We start from the raw sequence: 23,265 nt of genomic DNA on the forward strand, positions 1-23,265 counted from the left end.
AAATTACAAAATTAACAGATTTTTTTTCCCCCCAATTCACATGAAGGGATGTTCCCACCTCCCCCAGATGATGATATTTATGATGGGATAGAAGAGGAGGATGCTGCTGATGGGTAAGAATAATCAGCTTAATTGCCTCTTTGCAAAATATTATATATACTGAAATTGTCACTGGTTTTGATTTCTAGTTAGAATAAAAAGCAGAAAGTAGCATTCCCTGTTACATAACCAAAAATGTTTGATTAACAGCAATGGCAAATGAGGAATTGTAATTATACCGCACTTCAATGGTATATTGTTTGGAATATACCACTTGGAACCTTGACAACTATGTCAAAAGGAGTGAAACGGAAAAGGGGTAAGGGTTACTAGTATTCAAACTTTTCCCAATCATTTATTTATCAATCAATACTTCATTTTTGTGACAATCTCTGGAAAGTTTATAGTTGCATGGCTAGCCTTTGTATAATAATCACGTGCTGTGCTGTGCTTGGTCGCTCAGTCGTGTCCAGCTCTCTGCGACCCCATGGACTGCAGCCCACCAGGCTTCTCTGTCCATGGGGATCCTCCAGGCAAGAATTCTGGAGTGGGTTGCCATGCCCTCCTCCAGGGGATCTTCCCAACCCAGGAATTGAACCCAGGTCTCCTGCATCACAGGTGGATTCTTTACCATCTGAGCCACCAGGGAAGCCCTTGTATAATAATCATAGTTGTAAGCAATCCAAATAAATTGAGATTATATGTTTATCTGTGGCTGTATGTGGCAATATTGAAAACTTAATCCTTTAGGTGTTTAAACTTTTGAAGTGGTGCATTTTAAAATTTAAATACACATTTTAAAATTTTAATCTAATAGCAACTTACTTTTAATCATAGCAAAGCTAAATTGATGTTTAAAACTTTTGACTCAGCTCACTGGTTTAAGAAACAAGGTTTAAGAAATCTACCAAATAGGAGAAAATAACTTGCCTACTATTTACCTAGTCACAGCAGTATTCAAAGACCATGACTTATAAACTTAATAGCTTCATCTTGTTGAATACAATAAGTAGCTTATAGCCTGAATGATCAACACAGTATCATTATAAAAAATCTGATCAATGCCTGCATGCTCCAAAGCTCCACACTACAGGTTGAAGAGAAGAGTAACACCTGGTCCTGGGGGATTTTGAAGATGTTAAAGGGAAAAGATGACAGAAAGAAAAGTATACGAGAGAAACCTAAAGACTCTGAGTCAGACAATGATGAAGGTTCATCGTAAGAGTCAACCAACCACCAAATCCAGTGCACAATAACTACACTAATAATTTAATCAAATGCTACTAATATTTTATAACCAGTAACCAAATTCTGACAGTCTTAAGAAATTTTAATGTGTTTTTCCATTAGTCATTCTAGTCTCATTTATTGTGTCACTTTTAAACTCGTGCATTTACATAAAATCATCATATGCGTCAAAAATGTATTTTGTTTTCCTTTCAAACATGCAGAAATCCACATGCATACGTACACTCAACCTCCATTTAGTAGGACCTTTTTTTAAGCTGTAAATCACATCTAAAAGGTCACAATTCCAACACTACATTTTATTATATAATATTTTATACTGACTATTCAAAATATACATTCTCTTTTAAAAGTTAATTTATAGGAAAAAAAAGGACAAAATTTGGAATTTCTTTTCTCTAAGTACAGTATCTAAAGTCTTTGTAACTTTCGCAATAATGATATAGTAATTCCACTTGAATTACATGTTTGTCCTATACTAAAATTATTCTAAGTATCTTCAGTTTGTATAAATAAGACTAAAGCATACATTTTATCTTTCTATACAAAAATAATCCTTTAGCATAAGTTCCATGTGTATAAATTTGAAGGACCTTAAGTACACTCAAATTTTTATTGTTTTATATATACTAATAGACTCGCCACACTTTAACAGAAGTCTTTATAAGATGTTAATTACACACAGAATTCCTAGTTTTAAATCCTTTTGTGAGACACTAAAACAACACTCAATAAACGAGATACTTAAAATTGTAAGTAAACATAGCAAATCTTCTCTTCATGTATCATTACTCATATGTAGTCCTCACTTAGAAATAAAAGCAAATATTTTTTTTTGTTCAATAACACACCAGCTAATTCTGATTTTAAATCACTTTTACTAATGACCTCTCACACTTTAGTGTAACTGTGCACCAATCTTCCAGTTATGTGTGTATGTGTGTTTCAAGTTCAGAAAGTAATAAAAACAAAGGTTTTTTTCCTGTTGCAACTAAAAGTCACCCAATCCTGATTTCAAATCACTTCTGTTAATAAGTTCTCACTCTCTGGTTTCAGTGGATATTCCTCTCTTATTCACCATTCTTCTGTTTGGGGATATATGTGTACATATTATCAAACAATATTATGTCATACTATGATCTTCATATGACCATACAATACTATGGTTACATGAAGATTCCTGTGACTTTTGTTGATTTTTACCCTACATTCCTATTCTTTGAGTCAAACAGTTTTCATCTGAAGCTACACTGCAATAACTGAAATATTTAGATCATTTCATTTACTTTGGTATGATAATATGTCCAAACTTCATAGAACAAATTCAAAAACATTGGTCCAGTGACAGTGAGAAAAATAAGCCACTGGATGTCATGATTCTTGATTTGTTTGGCCAATACCAGAGTTCACAAAAAGTCTTGCTAAATTCCAAATTGATTGACAAAATCTTGGGACTCAGCAGAGAAATGGAGAATGAGAAAGGAATAATACTCAACAGATTAATTAGCCTTTATAAGCCTCAAGGCTGTTATTTATTCACGCTTTTCCTAAATAAGAGACCCAATTTCTGTTTTTATATTGGCCTGATTATAATTATGTTCTCATTTTCTTTCCAGTTTCCCTTCTCCTCCTAAACAAGTGGGTAAGTAATAAAAACTAATTGTGTTAATATATTTTATATTTCGCTTCTTGCAGATAGGGTAGCAGAAGCGATCACTTTAGTCACGCTATCCGAATTAAAGTCCTGACTCTGAAAATAATAAACTGTATAACTTTGTCAAGTAACTGCACCTGGGATGGTCACAGTTTCTCAACAGTAAAATAGTGGGGAAAGGAAATTTTTAACTATCAGTGATTTTTAAACAGTTCTTCCAGTCACAGGATCACTATGGAGAAAGGGACAAGTGAATAGAGATGGGCCCCAACAGTCCTCATAGATTCCACCCCAATTTAGTCAGAGTTTGATGTTATTAGATTTCTGCAAAAAGAGTTCTAAATACATGCCACACTATGTGCAACCAAGATCCTTCTGAATCTAAATTTCTTTGATTTTTAAAATTGTATCATTTATATTATCTTTGGAAATTTTTCCACTGGTAAATGTAAAATAGTTTTTTTTTTTGTACAATTTTGATCATCTTATTTTTTTACCTCTGCTGAGACTTAAAGAATTTTCTTAAATTTTATTTGAACAAAATAAAATGTCTTGCAAGAATATTAAGAGGCTTTCAAAAAGTTTATTTTAATCTATAAATAAATTGAAAACGCAAATGAAACACAAAGATAATCTATTCTTCCAGACTGTTTATCTGACTTTGTTTTCATCTAACAATTTGAAAATATGTAAGGCTGTAGCTCAAATTGATTAATAACTGATGATGAACTTATGTGTTAACCTATAATTTTTAAAAAGTACTCAAGAAACTTAGCTCCACAAAGAGTAGGTATAAAATGGAACAAATGTGATCAATTAAGTAAAAAATGTATTGCTCGTTTTGATTTCTTTTGCCTTTAATTTTGTCTTAAGTGCATGTGCGTGGAACAGTAATTTTTCCTCTTCTGAATACCAGTGATATGTCATTATTTTTTATATATTTATTCTAGATTGTTCATGTAGCTTAACAAGTTTTTATACTGTGAAATTAGTTAATCTGAGTGGAAGGAAAATATGCACATATAAATACAGCATGTATATGTGTGTACATATATACAGAACAAGGGGGAGTTAAAGGAAATCAAATTCTTGCCACTATCAGAGAGCATTTTAAACTTTCTGTGCTAATCATTCCTTAAAACATTTGTACTCCTTTCAAGCCATCTCTTCAGCTTAATTTGCTGTGGGGCAACTTAATAGGTGCAGAAAGGAAGCACTGCCCCTAACTTTAATAACAAGAAGTCTAGAAGGAAGAAAAGTGTCTGCAGATTGGAAAAATCCTTGAGGCAGTTAAGGTCATAGCCACTTTTCCACCAATACTGATTCTCAAAACCTTCTGAAACAAGCACCTTTTATTTTCAGGTACTGCCACAGATAATATTACTATAAGGTAAAAGTTAATGAAGATCAGTGAGTAAAAAAGAGTTATAGACAAATCGATAGATAAGTAGATACATAGACAAAGACATAGCCATATATCTATGGCTAAGTAAAATGATAGATATTATCATAGCACCCCAAAGGTAAGTTTCTTGAGTACTTTTTAAATATCTTTACCTGCTGCTGATGGCCAGTAATATTGACTTTGTCAACAATCAACTAATCCTGCCATTCTTCATACTTGTGGATCTTCAACTAATCTCAGTCACTATTTGAGGGTTTTTTCCTGATCACAGTAGTTATAATCATTGTCACTGTTGTTGCTGAGGGAATTTTAACACAAGCATCAAGGAAGAGAAAAATCTTTCCTCTTTAAAGAATAGGTGATGCATCCAAGAGAAATGTACAGAGGCCTCAGGGAAAGTTATTTTGTTGTCCTCAAAACAATCTTTATATTAAAAACATCACTGAATGCTCATATCAAAATGTCCACTAACAGTGTTTCACCATTTGCTATTCTGTCTTTTGTTAGACATGGGAGATGAAGTTTATGACGATGTGGATGCCTCTGATTTCCCTCCACCCCCAATAGAGATAAGGTAATTAAAATGTTCTCATTACAGTGAAGTAATGAAAATCAGACAGTTCAAGAACATTCGATTGGACAAAACCCCAACAGGGTGCGTCTGTACCATGTGCCATCCTGTTGGCTCTGTTCTCCTCTCCCTAATCCCAGCTCTGATGTCTCTGCCAGGTTTGTGAATGAATGGATAGCCCAGGTCCTCCTCCTCTTCCTCTCTCTCTCCCCTCCCCCACTTTTCTCCCTTCCCCTCTCCCCCTTCCCCAGTGGTCCTTCTGGTCCCCTGGTCATCCTCTGCCCTGTGACTCACCAATGTCTACGTTCATTTATTCTCTCATTCACTGGGAAAATATCTGAAAGCCTGATAGCAATTGATCTCACTAATTCATCCCCTCCCTTTATTTTTACTTTTTCCCAAACACTGTTTGTCTTGAAGACACTGCTTAATTTGTATCTCAAATCCTAACCCACCTGCTTTAAGCCTCCTCTGTCCTCCTCAAGAAGATTGTTTCTGTCTGTGAAAAAAATGAGAGCAAGATTTGTATTTTGAAAGGACTTTTAAAAGTTATGTCATATTTTTACAAAAGCATCAGATTCTCAAAGGTTCCGTTCAAACTAACAACAACAACAAAAACAGTCAACAGTCAATTGTGACATTCTTTAGTTTCCCTAAGGCTTCAATTTAATTTTAGACAAAAATTGTAAGAAAATCTAAAATGAAGTACCTTTTGAAAATTCTTCTGAAATTGAATGTAACAGGGTAGAATGCTTTCTTGTGCTCCAGTGAGTATGTGAGATGATCTGATACATGCTAAAAGGAAGAACACCTTTAACTTTTTCAAGAAAAAAGAAAGATGAATAAAAAGATCTCAGAATTGATCAGTTAAAGGATGAAAGTAACATCAGTGGAATATAGTAAGCGGCGTCTTCTGAGCTATACTGGTAAAAAAAATGCATGAGGGAACTCTTAAGTATATATTTATTTTTTACCAACATTGTTAAACTAATTTTACGGAACAAGAGGCAGTGTCAAGATCAAAGAAACTAAGGGGGAAATATGATGATCAAGTTCTACAGGCAAAACACACCAGAAATGTGAAAGGAGAACCATTCTCGTTTTTTAGTGCTCCATGAAAGGAAAATCTAATAGTCCTCACCGTAGGGAAGCCGCTTCTACCCCTGATAGTTTTAAATGCATTTTTGTGTTTAATATTACTGTAGAAATGCCACCACATTCCATTAAATAGCTCTCTAGGAACCCAGAGTCATCCACTGGCCCTTTTCTTTAAGCAAAATAAGCCCCAGCTGATTCAACATTATGCAATATGGACTATTTTCTTTCCCATTGCTTGTTTTCAGAGTTTTAAGACAATTGTGTATTCTCTAACATAGCATTGCATTTTTAAAAATAAATTTCAATTAATTATCTTTCAAGAGCACTTGTGGGGCCTTTTTAACATTCGTGTGTGTTCTGATTGCTCCAGTGTGCTAATCTGGGCCAGAGATTCCATCACTGCCCAGGACACCAGCAGACAGAAGATTGTATCCTTTAGTTGCTCAGTTGGGTCCAACTCTTTCCTACTCTGTGGATTGTAGCCCACCAGGTTCCTCTGTCCACGGAATTTCCCATGCAAGAATACTGGAATGGGTTGCCATTTCCTTCTCCAAGGGATCTTTCCAACCCAACGGTGGAATCTGTGTCTCCTGCATTAGCAGGCAGATGTTTTACTACTGAACCATCAGGGAAGCCTGCAGAAGAAGGCGCTGAGGGACAGTGCAGAACTTAGGGCAAGACAGTGTATACTAATTCACTCCCAGTGAATAAACTCAATTCTAAGATTGAAAAATTAAGACTCAAACATTTTAAATAGCTCAGTTACAAACAAAGCTTTATCTTAGGTAATCAAAATAAAAATTAATATCAGTGTTTAAAAACTGTCATTAGTCACAAATATTCTGCTTTTTAAAATTCCTTCCTACAGAGATTCACAGCCTTTTCCTAACAACCATATTTAATCCTGGGGAATGGTTCACAACCTTGATTTCAGATTAAATCACCTGGAGGCTTTTAAAATCTGTGTGTCGGTACCTGGATCTCACTCAACCTAATTAATTAGAATTTTTAATTAATTTAATGTAATTAAAATTTCTAGGATTTAGACAAGGGCAGTGGTATCTTTAAAATACTTCCCAGGTGATCCTATTTGTGACCGGGCTGGAGAATCACTACCTTAGACCAGTTCACTTCTCTTACAGTAATTGACTTTAGTTGATATCAAGATACAACCTCGGCTTCATTTTAAGTAGATATAAAAAAATTAATATATAGATAAATTTTTAAGCCATGAAAATCAATCTTTCAAATAGTGTTCTTTGGCGGGAGATTCCCTTATGGTCTAGTGGTTAGGATTTAGCACCTTCAGTGCTGGGGCACGGGTTCAATCCATGGTCGGGGAACTGAGATCCTGCAAGCTGCATGGCATGGTCAAATTTTTTTTTAATGTCCTTTTTTAAAAAGTTTTTTTCTATGACATTAGTCAAACCACTTGATTACCTAGGAAGGGTTGAAAAATATAGAGGATTTAAGAATAGGTTGGATCATCTGAAATTGCTGCTATGTAACAATGTTTAAACTACACTTTGGTCATTTTATATTGTTCAACATGATAATCTCAAACTTCCATTTTAACTCAGCCTGTACTCTCTTGAAGAATATTCTACATTAAGAAAAGTCATCATTTATCACAGTGAATGTACTAGATTCTAAGAAAAATAATTAATTGAAAATGAAATTGAACAAAAATGTAATGCTATGGATTCTCCATTATACACTATTCTTTTTATGTTTTGAAACTAAATGTTGTTTTATGTGTGTTCTGCCATCCTAGTCAAGGACCCAAGACCAAAGCCGAAGAAAAAGACCTTAAGAAGCTAAAAAAGCAAGAAAAAGAAGAAAAAGACTTCAGGAAAAAATTTAAAGTATGTTACAATTAAATATCATACAAAGTTCAAAGCTCTAATGAAAAAACTGATGATTATCTGTGTAACTATCAATATCACAGTTATCCATCACAACACCTTTATTTTCTACAAACTTTGTTTTAGATTTAGATTTATTCCTATAAGAAATTAAGCAAACTCTTGTACATGCCCAATATACATACTGTGGTAATCATCTAAATTTAGCTGTCCTTTGAAACTCAATAAGAAGGTAAGCTTAAAATAGAATGATTAAAAATGATGTGATATATATATATGTGAAATATTATTCAATCATGAAAAACAAGGAAATCCTGCCATTTATGACAATGTGGATGGACCTCAAGAGCGTTATGCTAAGTAAATTGTCAGACAAGAGGCAGAGACAAATACTATATGATATCATTTATATGTAGAATCTAAAAAAACCAAACCCACAGGAACCAAGAGTAAAGTGGTGGTTACCAGAGGTGGAGAGCAGGGGGAGCTGTTTGTCAAAGGGTACAAATATTCAGTTATAAGATGAGTAAGTTTAGGGATCTAATTACAGCATGGTGATTATAGTTAGCAATACTATATTACATACTTGAAAATTCCTAACAGAGTACATCTTAAATGTTCTCACTACAAAGAAGCAATGGTAATTATATAAAGTGATCGAACTAACAGAATTGAAGTTTTGATGGTAATCATTTTGCAGAAAATGAGTGTGACAAATAAACACATGTACATCTTAATTTTTTTATTTTAAAAATAATTATTATATTAGGTTGGTGACGTTGCAAGTGATTTTTCTCCAAAAAAGTTTTCTTTAATCTTCTTATGTTATCTTTTGAAAAGATAACAAGGAACTAGTTTTTTAACAAAATTTGAAATTTTGCTGGCATTTTTAACAAAATTTTTTAGTAAGTCTGTCAATAAGTGAATTACTTTAATAATACACATCAATCAATAATAAATGTTTTCCCTTATTTTTCCAGTATGATGGTGAAATTAGAGTCCTCTATTCCACCAAAGTTGCACCCTCCTTATCTTCTAAAAAGTGGGGCAACAGAGATCTACAGATAAAGCCTGGAGAATCTCTGGAAGTTATACAAAACACAGACGATACAAAAGTTCTCTGCAGGAATGAAGAAGGAAAATGTAAGTCACTACTTACTCTTTAGAAATATGATGCTCCAGCATTTAACAGCTAAATAAGTTTTAGTGATCACTCCAAACTCTTTTTGATCCATGCTTTGTAAATTCCATGCTTTGTAAATTCTGGAAAATTCACATTAAGAAACTGGAGATCTTGCTGGGCTGGAATCAGTGTATTTCATTTTAATTTTTTTCATTTCCCACCTGCTATATTTGGCACTGAGTTGCAAAGATAATGCCAAATTCATGTTTCTGGAAATATGGTCCCACAGACCCCCAGCATCAGAAAAGTCTGATGCGATTATCACAATTGCAATACCCTAGCCCCACATTTGACTTGCTGAATCATGAGCTCTGGGGGTCAGAGATTGTAAGTCTTTCCTAGTTTGTTCCTATGTACACTAAAGTGAGAACCACTGTGCTAAAGAATTGAGTGATTCTTGCTCTGGTCTGGTTTTAAAATTATATCTCATATGTCACACCTAGCATTTCCAGTTTTCCTACCTTGCAAATTCACTTGTTTTCATTTCCTATTTGGCACATTTAATATAACCTACTCTTCCAAATAAATACAAGACAGTCCTTTCCTCTCTGACAGCTACTTAAGCTGACAGATGGAAATATTTTTGTCCAATTTTAAAAGGTAGCTTATTTCGTTTAAAGTCCGGGGAAGAGTAAGTCAAAATTCTGTTGTCCTATATTTAAAACTGAATAGCCAGCCTGGCTGTCCCATATCAGCCCAGTAAGTCTGCACGGAAAACACAAGCTCTGAGTTCAATTTTAATGACAGGAAGGTGACTCAGGGACAGGAACGAAAATGGATCTTTTAAGAATAAAACACAGTGACTCAAGGGTGGGGAAAATGGATCTAGAGTTTTTATGGACAAGGTGTGGTTGGCTGTAAAAGGGAAAAATGGAATGTGGGTACAAAGGATAACAGGCAGGGGTATGTAGTGTTTAGACTAGAAGGTCACGGAGATAATTTGAAGACAGCGCTGCAGGAGACAAAGAATATCCCCATTCAATACAGGATTTGTGAACACACACCCTAAGGAATAGTCTTAAATGCAGATAACTGCATGCTTTAAAGGGCTGCCAAAATATTTTTTTAATGTTCAAGATTTTTAAATTATTAAAGTTATGATGAATATACCAAATCAAATATTTTCTAGGATGATTATGATAACATGAGGAAATGCTCATGATCCATTAGTAACAGAAACAAGAAGCCTGCTTAATAAAGGGTGGGATTTATTTATAGCCATGTTTTTAAAATATGTAAATAAAACGAAAATGTTAATAATGGCTGATGAGGGCGATGGAGGGGGTTGCTTCCCAGGTGACACTAGAGGTGAAGAACCCACTTGCCAATGCAGGAGACGTAAGAGACACTGGTTCAATCCCTGGGTCAGAAAGATCTCCTGGAGGAGGGCATGGCAACCCACTGCAGTGTTCTTGCTTGGAGAATCCCATGGACCGAGGAGCCTGGCAGGCTACAGTTTATAGGGTCACAGCAAGCTGGACAAGACTGAAGTGAATGATCATGCACGCGTGCGCAGGGTGATGGGCCTAAGTTTCTTTCCCTCTGCTTTTCCAATTATGTCACATTTTTTACAACAGACAATTGTTCTAATGCTTGTTATATGGACTTTTCTCCAGAGGACAAATTTCAGGCTTATTTTGACCTGCTGTCTGGAGATTCCTGTCCTTAACAACAAACCCCATCTAGATCAATTCTCCTCGACTTAAAAGTACATACACTTCACAGAGATCTTGTTAAAAATGTAGATTTTAATTTAGTAGATCTGAGGTGAGGAGTTTTCCCAAGGTCTCATGTATTTCATGCTGCTAGTCCACAGAACAGACTCTGAGTAACAGGATGTAAATGACCTCAGCAACAAACATGTATAGATACAGATGGGCAGATGTAGATTCAGCATCAAAAATTGAAATTTGGAGCAGACTCCTATCTAGGAATCAACAGACCTTAAACAGGAGAAGAAGCAGCCATTCAGGGATAATTTGTAATCTGCTGTCATTTTCTATTTGGACATCAATCATTCTAAATACTAGTATAAATAGTGGAGGGCTCCCATCCTCTTAAGAATTTATCATCTGTTAAAAATGAGAAGTGAAAACATTACATGATAAAATCAAGGGTTCCTTGTTACTTTTATCCTTTTTTTTCCCTGGTGTAGGACCAATGCAGTTTACAGTTCCCAAGCTCATGAATAGCTAATTCAGTTCTTTGGTGGTTTGGGGTTCATCTCAAACAGAATGAAAATTATCTTATTATATCTTGTGTACTAGTTGTTGTTTATTTAAAAACTTCCTTTGACCTGGACTTTGTCTTAGTTTGGCCTCCCCAATTGGAAGGTGAGTCTGGGAAACTTCTGTGGTCAAGTGGCAGAGTAGACTGGGAAGAGAAGGCAGCTAATAAAACCTTGTTATCAAAAAGAGGTATCATTTGGGTAGGTGGAGCTTGCATGCTCAGTTGTTTCAGCCGTGTCCAACTCTTTGCGACCCTATAGACTGTAGCCTGCCAGGCTCCTCTGTCCATGAGATTCTCCCAGCAAGAATACTGGAGTGGGTTGCCATGCCCTCCTCCAGGGGATCTTCCTGGCCCAGGGATTGAACCCACATCTCTCATTTCTTCATTGGCAGACTCAAACAGCAGTGTTATCCCATCCAGTGGGAAACAAACGGGTATTTATACATCAACTCCTGTCCATCAGGAATTGAAGCCTACCCCTGGGCATGTGGCCAGTCATTCAGGACACTGAAAAAGCAGACAACGAGAGTTCTGGGAAGCCAGAAAAAGAAAGCCATCAGTAAATAAATAGAAAATGCAATTACTATCAGTTGCAAGTCGAACCACAAAGCTCTGAAATCACGAGGGTGAAAGTACATGGGAGGGCCATCAAAAGCATCTTCAATTGCATTATTCCACAATTCAATGATCAGATTTATTTCATTTCCCTTTTATTTTCCCAAATCTCTTATCTTTCTTAATTTTTCCAAAATTGCTCCTTATTCTTTCCCTGAACTGAATCCTTGACGTTTTTAATTTTCTTAATGTCTGATCCATTCCTCAAATATTACTATAAGATTTGGGACAGTTGCTATGTGGATTTAACCCTCCCTCATCTGGATTATTCCAATAACCTTTCAAAAGATATGATTCCCTTACCATTACTCTCAGCCAGTCCACTCACCACACTGTTACCCTAATATTATTTTTTAAAACATGAAGTCTTTACGGTTAGTATATAAAATCATTTATGATCTAGCCTTCCCCTCATCAACTATTTCCCATCTGCAGCTGATACTTCAGAAATACAGACTACCGACTTGTCATTGCCTGAGTAAATTATGCTATTTCATCCTTCTATACTATTTTATTCTATTTAAAATGCCCATAATTTATGTATTAAAAACAAACCAGTTGTCATCTAAAATTGGAAGCACACTCACTCCCTCCTCCCTAGCCTCCCTAACACAATCAATCTCTCCCTTGCTCCACCATACCACTATTGTTACTGCTGCAATTGTCCTTATTGTTTTACCAACATATTACTCTTATTAGACTCTGAGTTTGAGAGTAACTTCAATGAAATGTTAACATTGTATTGCCAACACATTCTGCACTGCCTGGTACCTTGTTTGGGACTTGCTGAATTGAGTATAAGAATTTGGAGACTGCAATTGTTTAACCAGATGAAAATCTGACATACTGACATTTGTGGGAAGAAGTCTGTTGAACAGTTTAACTTGTTTTAAGACACAAGTTCTCTGTCTTAGCGTTAGTGATTCAGTTCACTTGTTGTGTATCATTTGAGAGACTCTAAATCTTTCAGTTCCTTTTTCTACATGTAATTCGCAGTAATAGCATTTGCAATCCAGCACCACGGTGATCCTAACATTTTCCTTACTTTCTATTCTTTTTTAATCTGGCAAAAAAAAAAAAAGAGAGAAAACCATAGTTTACTTAAACACAATTTCTAATGATAGAAATCCAAGGCTAAAGCATGAACAGTAATCCCTTCTCACTGTTGAATAGAGTACAAGTCATTTTTACTGGCATTAACACATTTGAAAAAGTCTCGCCCACAGACTTGTAGAAGAGCATATTGTAGAGGCATTGAGATCTTAAATATATATTTGATGGCACATTCCCAAATGTTTAGAATTTCTTGATAATATTTGTGCATTTTCCTTAACTCAATGCCTCATAGGCTGTGAGTTTCCCACCTCCTGGAGAAAATTTTCCTACAAAAATGTGTGAAATGAGACATGAGCTGAGTTATTTGTGGTCAAAATGTCCTCCATTTCCTTTGGGCATCAAAGGAAGGGGAATTTTAAAGGTACTTTGAATGTCTCCAATCCAATTGATCATTTCTTTGCTTAGGTAATTTTGTTTTCCATTTTAAAACAACACATACTAACTGAAGAAAAAAAATTTTATTCAGAAATTTAATAATTCTTCTGATTTGAAACCCTAAAACTAAGTAGGGAGAGAAAAAGAGAGGAAAGAGAACATTTCTAATACACTAGGATAATAATTTATATTTAGTATTATATACTGCATTTCATTTTTAATTTCTATTCCACTATGAGCATTTTCTCTTGAAGTTGGACATTGTTTCACTTGCCTGGGTAAAAGTATGCAATGTGATTTTACTGTTTTTAAACTTCATGAGGCCAAATTGAGTAAATTTAACTTTATTTCTGGGCTTGCTTACAGCAAATGAAATGATAAGGTAATAATACAATTCCTCATTTTTATGGAGTAAAAAATTTGAAAATATTAGAACAACGATCTCTTTCATTTTATTCCAAAGATGGCTTCGTATATCCTTGGTAATTTTATATTCACAACGCCCTTCGAAAGATCAGTCATTAGTTCTAGGACACATCTGCCCTGTAGCAAGTAATGTTAGGGGAAGAAATTAACTGGCATGTATAGGGGGTGGGTGTGACTTTCTTAACTAGATCTACCCCACCACATATTTCAAAGCATTTGTTTCAAGCCACTGTGTTCTACGTTCTGCTCTGTGAATGTGAAGTTTCCAAATAATAATTTCATATGATATATGAGACTCCCTGGTGTTCCAGTGTCCATCATATTATAGAGCTAACTAAACACAGCAGCTCCTCTGCGTGTTTTAGAACTACGGTGAGATTTTCTATTTCAATTGTTTGTATTTTTCATTAATGTTCCCTATGATGGTTGTACTTGGAACATGTGAGCAAAGAGAATATTTTCTACTGCAAACAAAAGTTCGTTTCTAGGAACTATAATGGAGAGATTGTATAAAAATTCATGGTAAGACACTTGTTTTGACACTGTCATGAATCATGCTTCTAATAGAATGAAGTTTTAGCAGAGATTTTTAAAGGTACTAGACAGCAAAACCTATGCTGTATTAAAAGTTGTTCACCCTGTAGAAATGCTATTTAATAGTGATTTTATAGCTAATGAGCCCTAAATGATCACATCATTTCAGGGAACTAAAATAGAGCAGCGCAGGACCAACCCTGCTCCAATCCCTTAATATGTTTGCTCTCAAATAATGTTCCCAGTCATTGATGTTTATGTATCTCACAACTACAAAAACCGCAACAACATTAGAGCTTTCCTCAAAAGAAAAAAAAAAGTGGTTAGAACTCTTGAACAGACAAGATATAGGAGGAAATGTAATAGAGGTTTGAGAAGCTAAGAAAATATATTTTTTATAATTAATTTTGGGAGATTAGGTAATTAAACTGTATCGTGAGTTATTAACTTTGATCACTGAAAGGACTGTTTTACGCCTAATTACAGATAGTGTTTTATCCATGTCAACACAATTTTAGCATAATTGAGTTTTAAAAAACTAGATGTCCTATGGTGGTGGTGCTGTAGTCGCTAAGTCACGTCCGACTCTTGGAACCCCGTGGACTGTAGCCTGCCAGGCTCCTCTAGCACAGGAAAATAAAGACCTTTAATTTCCAAAATGAGGATTATATTCTTTATTTTGGATTTTGTTTCTTTTGACTTTCTAAATATTTTTTACAAATGACAACAAATATGTTTGATGCCAGAATAATTCCAATCTATGGCAATATTTTCTTCTTTCTTATATATTTCCCTAATTGTCTACATTCTAATTTTAGTTCAGATACTTTACAAAGCCCAGACAACTAACAAGGAGATTGACTTCATCATTGAAGGCTTCAGTCGTTATTTTTAAATTATTAATTTAAACATGAATATCATGGGAACACTTAACTTGTGTTGTTTTACTTTCCAATTCATTTTAAGAGAAAATTAAAGATGAAAACATAGCCATCAATTTTAACTAACAAAAAAATAAAGTATTTGACTCTTACTGTCTGTAGAAATGGTTCACACTTTATGTTAGCCCTAAACACAGATACAGGTAAAGACAGATTTCCACTGTTGAAACCCTGATACAAAATCTGCAGTTTGTTCTAAAAGTCTGTTATTTGCACAAAGTTTCTCTTTTGAGAGACACACAGAGAATTGAATTTATTAAAGATGAGCTTATCCCCCTTTAAAAATCATGCTAAATGGATGATGTCTAACCTTAAATTTTTTTAAGTTTGTTAATGTGAAATGAAAGAACTGTGGAATCAAAGGCAACTCAAGGATCATAGATATTAATTTTAGATGACCTTTATATTAACTTTTTCCACATCTGCTTTAATTGAAGTAAAATGGAAGATAAAACATGGTCTAATTTTTTCATATTCCAAGAAAAATATTACTTTAGTCTGTCTTTATCATCTTGACACATGCTTCATTACCTCTATGCTACAGGAATTCAAAGATAACTTTGATTCTTTATTTTCCAAATATGACTCTTATAAACAATTTTTATCAAAAAGTGGTGAATCTTGACAGAATATTTGGTGGCGTATTTTTACCCTGGAATATTTCAAGGGAAAGTTTGTTTCCTTAAATTTTAATGCACAATTTCAGTTATATGATTCTAGCTTAAAATTTTTGCATGCTAAATCAGTGGCAATATATTAATATGTTTAAGTAAGTTTATTAGCATTGGTATTAATTTTCATTTATGACTTCCTGCTTTGTCATTTTTTACATGTTTACTCTGGTTTAGAACCCAAAACCAGATCTGAGGTGGAGCAAAACCTATAAACTGACTTAGTGAAAGAAATTATTTAGATGTTGATTGGTAAAACTATAAATGGTACTAATGTCAAGCATGCAATAGTGACTAGGTGCTAGCACAAAACTAATAGCTATAAAGGTTAGTAAATTAATTAGATGTCAGCAGACATTTTCTTGTGAAAAATAGTCCATATTTTTTCTTAGGAATATTTTGCTCAAGAGGGGCAAAAATAAAGTGGAAAAAAGTTCTTTGCTTTCCTGTATAAAATGTCTATTTTCTATTTAACAGAGGAATCACTGGAATCTCTGATATCTGTTCTTCTAATAATTATTTGTTCCATGAAAGATGAAAATGCAAACATTGACATTGTGTCCAGTGGCAAAAGCAATAGTGAAAGATCATTCACACTGATTATAAAAGAGCTGTTTTGAAACCTTTTAGAATGCATACTCCCCCAAGTAACCACTAGATTGCAGATCTGAAAGGGGAGTGGAATACAATTCTGACTGTTCAGTGTAAAAAAAATTGAAAAGTTAAGTCTTAGACCTGGAGATATTTAAAATCCCTATCCATGACCTGGGCTTCCCTTGTGGATCAGCTGATAAAAGAATCCGCCTGCAATACAGGAGACCCCGATTTGGTTCCTGGGTTGGGAAGATCCAACCCAGAGGAGGGCATGCAACCCACTCCAGTATTCTTGCATGGAGAATCCCCGTGGACAGAGGAGCCTGGCAGGCTACAGTCCGTGGGGTCGCAAAGAGTCAGACATGACTGAATGACTAAGCACACACCCCTGTGACCTACTCTTATAACTGGAGAAATTATGCTTAATAAATTCTTAAAATTGTGCCATATGGGTAACACCTTGAAGAAATAGATTAAACTGAGAAAGAAGCTTGAGCTACAACATACAGTAGCTTAGAAAAGAAAATACTTATTTTTAATTTAAGGGAGAAGGAGGAAATATTGTAAATGGCAGAAAACAGGAGAGAGAGAAAAAAGAAAGAAAAGTGGACACATAAAAATGATTCATATTTGGAGATGGATATAATTATTCAATATATTATATGATATTATTTTAATTATTAAATTATATTTCAATTTCTTTAAAAATAGTAGAGATTTTTCAGGTTTATATTGTTAATAAAATATATTTTCTTTTTCTTTCTTAGATGGTTATGTCCTTCGGAGCTACTTGGTGGACAAGTAAGCCTATTTTCTCCTCCTACTATACTTTCAAAAAGAATGATATTCTTTTCTTTAGGAAGGATTCCTAATATCATTTAAATAACATAATCTACTAAGCTATCATAAATAAATTTTAAAACAATACTCTATACTAATATCAATATGGTATATCCATAATGAAGTTAGTTTTAAGTGTCACTCTTTTAAATATAAAGGAGGAGTCCTTCTCATTCATGATTATACCATTGCTGGTTTTATATATTCATTGAAGACAGACATAGCAATCATTGGTACAGATCAAAATTGCTAGCATTTTCATTAATACTTTACTTTTCACTAGCTATTAATGTAGTTGAGGGACTTCCCTGGCAGTCCAGTGGTTTAGATTTCAACTTCCAATGCAGAGGGTATGGGTTTGATCCCTGATCAGGGAGCTAAGATTCCAAAAAAAAACAAAACAAGACAAAAATGCAGTTGATTGGATTGAGCGGAGATCAATAGCTTCTGCAGAATAGGTACAAATGTCACCTGTTAACAGCTTATAGTTTGGCTCCTAATTGAGGGCTTTTCTTTACTCACGCCATGCATCATAGAGTATTAAGTTGCCTTTTTGGAAGCAAGCCAAAAAGAAAAGATAGAGGTCAATGATTCTTCTGTTTTTATGAATAGGACATTGTCACGGTCTGGTACTAATGCTATTAGAGTCACACTCACCTCTCCCTCCCTGCCCCCCACAATGTTATAAGATTCTGTTCCAAGTAAACCAGTGCAAGAAATGAACTCGATTATTGCAGTAGGTCCTACACCAGTCCAGAGATGTACAGAATTCAGCATAATTAAGAAATCAAAGAGGATTCACAAACTGTATCCATCAACAACCTGACACCATCAGAAAGAGACAACTGAAGGTTAAGTGCTCTGTCAGCAAACTAGTAAAGAATCAAAAGAAAAATAATCATAACACTTTTGTTTTCTTCAGAGCATTAATCACAGTAGTAGGCATTGGAGTTTTCAGTGGGCTTTACTCTATGAAAGATACAAATTTCAAGGAAAGAATGTGTGACAAATAATGGGACCATATCTTCATCAGTGATTATTACAGGATGATTCAGAGAGAATTCAGAAAGTGTACTCTCTAATTATTGCTTTACCATCTATTGAAGTGAACAGTTAATAAATGTTTATTGAATGAATGGTAGAAAAAACATCTGTCCTCTTTGCATTTGTATCAAATTTCCATTAGCCAAATCCTTCCTCAATCTCAGAAAAAGGATTCAAACAGGAGACATAGGGAACTCACGGCATCTGCCATGGTTGGTAGCAATTTGAAAAGCCTGCTGCTTCTAAATGCACAAGGGTAGTACAGGAACCAAGAGGAGGTCTGGTCTAAGTGACCAACTCACCTCACATTTCTGCACTTCAAAACCGTGTCCTCCATTTCAAGGTTCTATTAATATTTATAATTCTGTTTTAATTACTTGCATGTCATTCTCTCCTCCATTAGCTTATAAGTTTCTAGAAATAAAGGCTGCATCTTACTTATAAATCTCCTGGTACATAGGAGGGACTCGGTGTGTGTGTGAAATAGAATATGTCACAAAGATTCAGGATCAGATAAAACCTAAAATGTGTAAAAGTCACAAACTATTATTATGGATGCTGCCTATAACCACAAACTTTTTAAAATTATATAACATAAGAATCACTTTATGAACAATATCCTGGCTGCTTATTTTGTAACCAATACTTATATATTTTTTAATTAATATTTACAAATTATAATTAGAAATATTGTAAAAATGATATACCCATTTCCTATACCAAATATTTTTGTATTTCCTTCAACACTTGAAGTTCATATGAAAGTAGTATACATCTGATATTAACAAACATAAAGAATTCATCAGAGTTTTGGATTAGGCCCCCCAGTAGAATACTGTGCCTTGATTTTTCAGTTTGTTCAGTTCAACAAACATTTCTTAACCAAGGACAAATGTATGCTAGGCTTATAGTTCAATTGAAAGATGAATAAGGCATAGTCTGTGCTCTTGGGGCATGTTTTCACTATTCTGTATGTCTATGATATGGAATAAGTTGTGTGTGTGTGTGTGCATGTGTGTGTGTTTAAGAATGAAACAGAAGATTAGATTAAGTCAATGAAAGGGGATGCAGATGTATACGAAATTTCTTCCCATTTATAACTGTATAACACATAATCCTCATCATCATCATACTTCTCATCCTTAAATGTATATCTTGTATCACATGAAATAATGTTATTAAACTTTTAACCTAAGTGTTACTTTAATATTAAGAAGATTATGTCATTAAAGTAAAATTTATTTTCTACTTTACAGTGATGGAGAGATTTATGATGATATTGCTGATGGTAAGTCTCATGTGGCACCCACCACAGGGAAGAATGGTGAATTTACTGTTCTTACAGATACTGGAAATAGCTTACTGGATTAACAAGAGCCTTCCAATCTGATCAGAATTTGAATCACCCGAAAATGTTAGGAAATGTAAATACCTTGGTATAATTAAAAAAAACTTATTTTTGTACATGACTGGAAATCAAGAGAAAATCTCTTCATTTCCTTTGAAAATAAAAGAATAAAAATACTTAGTGAATTTTTCATTATACCATGAATATTAATAAGAATTGCTTTTATCCACAAAAAATATTTGTACTTGGACAATAAATAGGTAAATATTTCATAACATGTATTACTCATTAGTATTATCTAAGCATTGAACACTTCTAAATTATGATCTAAAAATTTAATCTCACTTTAAATGAAGCATAGCGTAATGTTCCTTTTAGTCTCCTTTTAAATGTACGATTCTTACTGATGCTTAATATTTTCTTCCTCATCCAGAATTACTTTCAAAAAATACATTTAATAAAGTTTCAGATTGAATAATCCTGAGTCGCATTTTGATAGAGAATAGATTTATCCAGAAACTTTGTTTGGAAAAGTACACTGAGCAATGAATGTTAAATAAATATATGGCCTTCCATTTAACTGCTTTTTCATAAAATGAGCCAATGCTACTTTTTCTTAATCCTAAACTAGGAGAGTATGAATCATTTACATTTCCAATGTGTGAACACTTAGAGGATATGTATTTTGTGTAACTAATTTAAATTTCTGTTTTCTTCTTTCAGGTTGCATCTATGACAATGACTAGCTCTCAGTTTTGGTCATTCTGCTACGTTCATTTGACATCAATGTGAAGTCTGAATTTTAATTGGCCTGTGTTATCGAGTATCATAGAAAATGAATGCACAAAGCTACTTAGTACTTTTGTTAAAAAATTCCAAATTACTTTTATACGTCTTGAAATTTTGCACTTGGAACGTGATAGCTCTGCCTAATCAACATCTTAGAAGACTGCATTTATGAGATGTAAGAAATATTAAAAACCCAGTTCTGCCTCAGCTACAATGAAGGCACTTCTTTTAGTCCATCAATAGACAACTCTTCCTAAAAAAATCATTTGAGAAGAAATGACTGTGTTGTCTAAAGAAACATAAAGAACAACAAAAAATAAATGGAAGGAAATTTTTAGACCTTTCCTAAGAGGGAAAACTATTGTTTGTACTTCTAATGATCATATCTTATATTCTCCATTCAAATTACCTAGCTTTTAAAAGGCAGGGCTGTCTCCTCTCTTATTTTGGGTTAAATGTTTTTAAAAATGAAAGTAGTAGTGGAACTTTTGTATAAAGTTTGTCTCTATTTGTTACTGTGAATATGTTTTAATTATTTGATGAGAATGTATGCAATTCCTATACACACCTAAGATTAAAATGGTGGAAGAGTCTAAAATGTTTTCTTTTTGTAGAATTGTACGCTAACAGTATAATTCTGTTTAAAGTGCTATTGTAAGTAGGGTGGATATGAATGAAGACTACCCTAAAATTATGAAGAATGAAGTTTGAAAGTAACTAGCCTTTAATGCACCTCTTTTCTATGAAGGCTCTTTTAAAGGTTTTTGTTTTTCAATTACCTCTATGGAAAAAAATTTACACCATTTTAATGGAAAGCTGGCCAACAGAGGGGATATAAATTAATAAATCTTAGCGTTTGGGCTGTGCTTCCTGTTAGTACATACTCAACCAAAAACAACTCCAAAACAAAATGTGAATCACTTGGGTTCCAAATGCTAAGAACACTAAACATGACACAAACTGAGGAGACCTAACACCCAAGAAAAGAGTATATTAGGAAACTTTTTTAACTTCAACCCACTCCAGTATTCTTGCCTAGAAAATCCAATAGACAGAGGAGCCTGGCAGGCCACAGTCCATGGGGTCGCAAAAGAGTCAGACAGGACTTAGTGACTAAAACAAAATATGAGTTGAGCAAATCCCAATACTGGCTCTGCTATTAATGAACCTTGATGTGATATTGGATAAATTATTAATCCTCCTCCTATTAATAGTTATCTCATTTGCAAATTTCAGGGTTAGACTAAGTCAGTTTTTCCCAATGTTTTCACTATCAGTTAACTTCTATAATCTTCCTCTGCCCTAGCCCTGTGTTTTAGAAGCTTTTGCTGATTTTTAAAACTCAATGATGAAATAATGATTAATGCATTATCCATGGTTTAATATTTCAAAGGCCCACCCACTGGAGAGTCTGAAGAGTAGCCCCTCTGAATTGAAATAATTCCAAGTAATTGTAAAAGAATTCAAAGTCTTCATATGGGTTAAGTGGGATTTCTACTAGGTACTTTGAAATGTAAAAACAGATTATCAACTACTATAGTTCCATGTATAGATTCTGGTAGTCTGAGGCCCCCAGGTTAGAAGACACTGATCTTAAAAGGCCCCTTCCAATTATGAAATATTTTGATGTCTAACTTTTGATAGAGGGAGCCAGTATTTGCTCATGTGATGAATTTACTTTAAAACCAGATAAAATTACATGATCCAGATGTGGTTTTTGTTTGTTAAATCAGGTAAAAATATACAGAATACACTGACAGTGGGTTTCCACTAATTTTTTCTTCTGATTGAGAATAGTATAAACTCAATACAATGTCAGTTTTAAAATTGCTAAATTACATCAAGAGAATCTTTTAGAATTTTGGTTCATACACAAAGAAACAGATACATGCCTGTGAAAGATTTATATAATAGGTAATTGCCTTAATATAAAGGAAATATCTGAAGTATTAATTTTAATATACTAAATATTATTTGTTTTGGTTTTACATAAGGAATTTTGTCATGTGAGAAGAGTGACAAATAAATAATACCTTTAGCAGATAACTTTGCCTCCTGCTTATCGAGAAATCAAGTCTAGCAGGCTTTCTGTTCCTTAACTCGATCCCATATCTGTATAAGACTCTGAGCCCATTCTTACCTCTTTTGGCTTCGGCCTCAGAGGATGGGATACCTCTGGTTCAAACCAAACCTTCCACCACTGATGTCCCTGATATCCGCCTCCTGTTTTGTGATAGAAATTGAGATAACCAAGTGCAAATGCTTCGAATATCCTACAAGGTGCAGCCTTAATCCATATCCAGTCACTAACCCAGAAAATAAGATGTCACCACTCAGAGCCAAAGCCACAACCTGTTATCTCACGTTTTCCTGCCTTCTCTGGAGTCTTCTTCTTTCACAATTATTTCATTCTCAACCCCCCTCTCTCACTTCTTCCCCATCCCTTTTTCCCTCCTACATTTCCTCTTTTCTTTTTCTCCCATTATGCAAATTCCCTCCTTTAGGCTTGCAAACATACTCAAGTCTTTCCTGCTTGAAAAACAGGAAATCTTGCCTACCATCCAAATACCCTTCTAACTACAATCTGTTCTATCTTCTTTTCCTCACTTTGTTGTCTTTCAATGGTATGGTATATGGAATTCCCTGGTGGTCCAGTGGTTAGGACTCCATGCTTCCACTG

At 34.3% G+C, this 23,265-nt stretch overlaps 1 protein-coding gene across 4 annotated transcripts in view; it reads left to right on the top strand.

Moving 5' to 3' along the window:
- FYB1 (FYN binding protein 1) overlaps positions 1 to 22,631 on the top strand; it is a 165,339-nt gene extending 142,708 nt beyond the window's left edge. For 3 of the 4 annotated variants that reach the window (XM_061129898.1, XM_061129900.1, XM_061129899.1), the window contains 9 exons: positions 47 to 113; positions 1,120 to 1,257; positions 2,904 to 2,929; positions 4,854 to 4,920; positions 7,790 to 7,880; positions 8,861 to 9,023; positions 17,332 to 17,365; positions 19,705 to 19,736; positions 20,520 to 22,631. In XM_061129898.1, coding sequence (XP_060985881.1) covers positions 47 to 113; positions 1,120 to 1,257; positions 2,904 to 2,929; positions 4,854 to 4,920; positions 7,790 to 7,880; positions 8,861 to 9,023; positions 17,332 to 17,365; positions 19,705 to 19,736; positions 20,520 to 20,542 — 641 coding nt within the window. In that variant the 3' untranslated portion in view covers positions 20,543 to 22,631. The remainder of the gene's footprint in view (positions 1 to 46; positions 114 to 1,119; positions 1,258 to 2,903; positions 2,930 to 4,853; positions 4,921 to 7,789; positions 7,881 to 8,860; positions 9,024 to 17,331; positions 17,366 to 19,704; positions 19,737 to 20,519) is intronic. The other variant, XM_061129902.1, reaches the window with a different exon arrangement.
- Positions 22,632 to 23,265: the final 634 nt, after the last annotated feature.

Source organism: Dama dama, chromosome 25, assembly GCF_033118175.1.
Source record: "Dama dama isolate Ldn47 chromosome 25, ASM3311817v1, whole genome shotgun sequence".
NCBI classification, from domain to species: Eukaryota; Metazoa; Chordata; class Mammalia; order Artiodactyla; family Cervidae; genus Dama; species Dama dama.